Raw genomic sequence first — 6,000 nt, 5'->3', positions numbered from 1 at the left:
CAAAGTGACTGAAAATGAAGCTGACTGCTGAAGAAATAGTAATGGCATTACCATGACTCAGGGATTTAATGCCTTCTTTGTGTCGTTTTAACTCCTTTACAAAATTTGATCGATTTATTTTACAATTATCATCTAAAGTTACTCTTTCGTTTATGAAGTTGTAGAACTGGTCAATGTATAGTAAATTATTTGTAATTCCTTATTTTTTACAGGTTTACAAGTCTTTAAATGTGAACATATTTCTACAATTCAAAACTAACAAATAATGATGTAAAAATCTATCTTTTTAAGAAGAGTATTAATAAGTTAAGGAAGATATTGGAGGATATCAATGTATACTCGTTGAAATCATACATGTATTCAAATTGTTTTAATAAATATGTCATATTACATACAAAATGTATGTATAAATATATATATATATGCAGATATCGTTACATTATAATGACCCATTAATATATATTTTTGTAAAAACAGAAAATTTAAAGTATTGACAATTGGATTAAATTATAAATTCCTACCTTAATTAAGTTCATCTTCAGGAAACCATTTTTTTCAGAATCTTTTGTTTTTGTTTTGTGACTATAAATATATCATCTTACATTTGGAGATAAATATATCTAGAGGGAAAACCTATCCTTAAAGATGGCGGTCATAATATGAAATATAATCCATGTAAAGTGTGGCTACTTAATTAGATACTGACAGATTTATCAGTAATTTATGATCAATGAATTAGTGGTTTTAAATTAGAAATTTCTCTCTCGTCTGACTTATTTTGTATAGAGTGTTAACGCGCATACTGGGTTTACGTCCAACAAAATTAGATGACGCACCATTTTCACGTTAACGCGGAGGTAAACGTAAAAGAAAACGCATGAAGTGCACGTGAGTGAACGCCGCGTTAACTTTGTCCGCCTGTTAACATGTAATGCTTGGTCAGCACCCAACTGTACAAAAATGACACCGTTATTCAGAAACAATTCAGTGAGTAAGATAAATTTGAACTCCTTGTTTGAACTGGTCCGTGTATAAAGCTCAATTTGAACAATATGATGCATAGATGGATTTTTTCAAAACAAATAAACTGGGGTTAAGGTAATCATGCAGAAAACGAATGAAATTATTCGAAATGATACCATAAGAAATATAAACCCAAAAACAAGCGGAATATGTATGTAAAATTATCCACCATAAGTGCACCAAGTAGGAAATAAACTTTAAAGTCTACAAGTCCTAAGAGGAGACATAAAGTACTCTCAAATTGTCGGACGTAGGTATTCAAGCTTCAAAATTCAACAGTATTTACAAACAATGTGTTCCTAGAAACACAAAGCTATTTCCGACAAATACATAAACAGTACAAACCTACGGATTTCTGCCTCAAATTCAAACACTTCAATTAATACAGAGGATTTAGAATCATATTTAGGCAAACCCATGCTAATCTACTCCCACAAGAAACAAACATTTCAAGAGATTTAGTGTAAACAGTAGAGCTAAGTACCTTATGACCAAACTTTTATGCGTTTAAACATTATTTAAAGATTTCATCATAAACAATTTGAAAATTCGTATGCAAATATGAGAGTTTTACTTCAATTTCAAAGGTTAACAAACCCGATTATCAAAAGAGAAAATCGATTGTGTATTAAAAACTCATAGAGAAAAGCCTCTGAAATAACAGGTTTGAGCGCTCACAAACATGTATAAACCCGCCACATTCTTGATGTGCTTGTCCCAAGTCAGAAGCTTGTAGTTCAGTGGTTGTCGTTGGTTCATGTCGGTCATATTTGTTTTTCATAAATTGTTGAGTTATAAATTTGGCTGTTAGTTTTCTCAATTGAATTGTTTCATATTTATTTATGTCGAGGCCTTTTATAGCCGACTATATGGTATGGGGTTTTCTTATAGTATAAGGCTATACGGTTGCCTATAATTGCTTACATCCACTTTATTTGAACTTTGGTGGATAGTTGTCTCATTGACAATCATACCTCATCTTCTTATTTTAATATTGACAAAATCATGGCTAAAAATGGAAACGACGAAAAGACAAACACTACACAAAACCCAACAAAGAAAACTTAAGACTAAAGAACACGAACCCCACCAAAAACCGGGTAACATCTGGTCATTCGAACTTCGCGTATGAACGATACGTCCAGATAATCAAACATGCATTATAATTTATCAACAGATTTAAAATATATCTTTTCATATGGTACTGAAAAGTGTATTTGCGGTACTTTCAAATCATCATCTTTATCAATTTTTCAGTTATCATTTTTGTAATCCTTTTTCAATAGCTAGACTCGTAAAGTATTGTATTGTTTGAAATATTGCATACTCATAGCAACATGGTATTGTTATACATTGTAATTCGGAGCGGACGTCATGAGTATGGGTAACTTGTGTCTAATCCATTTTTCTTTGTGTAATTAAAATATGTTTAAACTTAGAAAAAAAACTTGGCGTTGCGACAAGTCCAGCATTTTATAAACAACAAATTTAAAGTAAATAAACACATCAATATATATGATAGCACATGGCAACACTAATGGGTGGACTATTCGGCTGGTGATACTATCTGGGACATAACGTCATCCACCAGTGGCATCGACCTAGTTTTAAAAAAAAAACTCATTTAGGATACCAGGCTTATAATTTTGAAGCCAGATGCGCATCTCGATAACAAAATATTCATTAGTCGCACTTTAATCAAAATAGTTGGAGGAATAAATAAAAGACAAAATTGAAATGCATAAAAAAAGCGAAAAATTCTCAAAAATTGTCTGAAATATGTCTAATACTGTCTATTAAGCTAAAAAATCTAGCTGTTTCAAATGATTCAATATTTTAGAAATTGTTCATTTAAAGTAAATGAACATATCTATACGGTATAGGTTTTTCTAATTGATAAAGGTAGTACAGTTACCTATAATTGCTTTCATCCACTTCATTTGGACTTCGGTGGATAGTTGTCTTATTGGCAATCATACCACACCTTCTTATTTTTATATGTCACTTGTATTACAAGATTATCTTTCTGATCAGGTTTACAGCCATGCTCAAGTAATACGTTGATGGTGTCAGCGTTACCAAAATGTGCAGCGTAAAGCAATGCTGTTTTACCCTGAAATGCAAAAAAAAAAAATATATTAGAATAAGTGTTTATTGTTTAGGATCAAGAAATTGTCCAATTATAAATTAAGAAATTATTTGGAAACTTAGAATCCAATTTCCTCAGGAAAAATTAACCAAAGATAAATTTTAGCTAGATTGTTTGGTCCACTTATGTCATAGAGCTCGTCCCGAGTTTTGACATTAATACACCCTATGCTTTCAAATATTTGGCCTTGAGGGTTCCTGGTGAATGTAAACCCAGAAAAGCGCTTCAGACAGAAAAATATGAATAATTCTTTTTTCATAAATTACAAAGAATTTTCGAAACATAAATATCCTGTATTCTTTTCTCCAATATTTAATTTAGAAAGCCCAAAAACAATTACTTTAACTAACATCAGATAGGAGGAATATTAGTCAGGACTTATATTCTGTCCCTGATATTTCAAATTGAATGAAATTGTAAGTCTTTAAAATTATATATTACATGATTAATGTAAACGAATGAGCATGATGTTACATTTGAGTAATTTAAGAGTAGCACTTTGAACATCATATAGACGTCATACAAATGTCATAGTTACCATAAATGACCTATTCTATAAATATAAACTGTTTTATCCATTTAGATAAGATGTAAGATTTGCACCGATACAAGCAAGTAAACGGTTTGTTCGTAAGGATATTATTGATAACAAAAATGAATAGATCTGAAACGGGAAACATTAAAAAGTCCATTAAAATGAAAGATGACACTATTTCTTTTGACCTAACTACAAAAATCACAGAAAAATCCATGATATTGTATATATATGTCATTTATATAAAACGTTGTAAAGTATAATTTGACAGGTAATACACCCTTATATTTGGCAGCATATAGACTTTTAGTATAAAACGTTGCATTGTCACAATCTCGGGGAATACTTACTAACAGTCCATAAAAAATGACACCATTATTTCTATTTTTAGAAAATTTCATGTTTAAGAATATTTTGTATTTGTAATCCTGGTATCTATGGTGAATTTATTTTTGTACGACTTCAGTAAGTTAAGGTAGCACTACAGTCTTATAATGATTGTTAGTGAAATATTTTTCTTTTACATTATTTTTTAAAATGTATCAATCTGAACACGTTGTAAAAATCCCAGTCATTATCATGTCACAAGTGGGAGTAATTTAATAATCAAATAGGAAAATAAAAGCACATGGCAAATACTTAATATAAAAGAGCATATGAGAGGAGCTAATCTTTCAATCATCTGTTAATATCAAATGTCCAGTTGTTAATCTCTGACCACAAGATAAATGAATGGTCTTATCATTGTTATGTGGCAATGCATAGTAATTTATATAACTATGAAGGTAAACAAAGAAAGTATAAAATAGAAAAAAAAATGCAGCGAGGAAAAAAAATCTAAAGAGGTACATTGTTTCACATTATTCATGTCGGGTCCTTTGATAGCCCACTATTCTCTGAAGTTCGTACAATAAAGCTTAGTTTAAAAAATATGATGGAAAACAATCTGATATGTGTTTAGACAATCTCAAAGAAAACGTACAGAAATTATGCGAATGATAACAGAATAGTTACGAAGTGGAATATTTCTGCTGAAACAAGTGCACACAGACGGAAATAAGCTTTAAGGTCTAAGCATTCTATGAGGAGACATTTAGCAGTTACAAAAAGTCAGATGAAGGTTTTCTAGTTTAAAAATTACTCAATTAGTGCAGGATTTACGAATTATTTTATTTGTAAGACTACGAAAGCTATTTCCGCCAAACTCATAGACAATGAAAACCTATGGATTTCCGCTTCAAATTCAATCATTTGAATTAATACAGAGGAACTAGAATCATATTTAAGCAAAAAGTTAAATCACAAAAATACTTAACTCCGAGAAAAAATTCAAAACGGAAAGTCCCAAACCAAATGGCAAAATCAAAAGCACAAACACATCAAACGAATAGACAACATATGTCATATACCTGCCTTGGTACAGGTATTTTCTTATGTAGAAAATGGTAGATTGAACCTGGTTTTATAGCGCTAAACATCTCACTTGTATGACAGTCGCATCAAATTCCAGCAAACCCGAATTCATATATTTCTAAAAGAAACACCTTACGAATTTATGAGTTTGAACATTATATCTAGGAAAACTTTTGAACAAACCCGACCTTTTTAAGATAAAACGATTGTTGGTAAATGCTGATTCTTTTCAACTCTTGGGGGAAAGCCTCTAAAACAACAACAAATCTGTAGTCAAAAGAAAAAGAATTTCCATACATGAAATAGAGATTAAAATATAGATTATAACAATAACTGCCAAAAATGATGCAACATCATATATTATACTGACTAATGTAAAACAAAAACGTTCTAAAAAGGATAATGAATCTTTTAAACAAGCGAAAAATGAAGACACAATCGTGTTCAAAGAATCTGGTGAGGGTAACACAATCGTTATTAAGGTCATTATAAAACAATTAGTGTTTTACAATTAATTGACTCAGGGGTTAACACCACTCACTACAAACCAGTAAAAGTCTGATATGGCCTTTATCTGTACTCGACTGTACTGTTTTTTACTCGACCAATCTGAATTGGTCTGAAACTTACTTGGTATTATTCGACTTTAGTCTGAACCATACTTAACAGTCTGAACTTGTTTTCGACCTTTACTCGACCAGTACTTAACCATTTTATAAGTGTCTGAACCATGCTCGACCTAGTGTGAAACATACTCGACCTAGTCTGAACCATACTCGACCAAGTTTTAACCAACCTAGACCTATTACTGTATCTATCTATTGTATTTCATCAATTTAGGAACTATTTTTAGTTATTTCCAATGGCTTAGTAATTAGAA

The 6,000-nt window shown here is 30.9% G+C and overlaps 1 protein-coding gene across 1 annotated transcript in view; it reads right to left on the bottom strand.

Moving 5' to 3' along the window:
* Positions 1–2,603: 2,603 nt before the first annotated feature.
* Positions 2,604–6,000, bottom strand: part of LOC127718666 (ankyrin repeat domain-containing protein 50-like) — a 34,033-nt gene continuing 30,636 nt past the window's right edge. The window contains exons 5-6 of the mRNA XM_052224718.1: positions 3,008–3,136; positions 2,604–2,624 (exon numbers count right to left, since the gene is read on the bottom strand). Coding sequence (XP_052080678.1) covers positions 2,604–2,624; positions 3,008–3,136 — 150 coding nt within the window. The remainder of the gene's footprint in view (positions 2,625–3,007; positions 3,137–6,000) is intronic.

This window comes from Mytilus californianus, unplaced genomic scaffold (genome assembly GCF_021869535.1).
Source record: "Mytilus californianus isolate M0D057914Y unplaced genomic scaffold, xbMytCali1.0.p SCAF_10, whole genome shotgun sequence".
Classification (NCBI taxonomy): domain Eukaryota; kingdom Metazoa; phylum Mollusca; class Bivalvia; order Mytilida; family Mytilidae; genus Mytilus; species Mytilus californianus.
The sequence above is the reverse complement of the archived record's forward strand: the minus strand, read 5'-3'. Positions and strand labels throughout refer to the sequence as shown.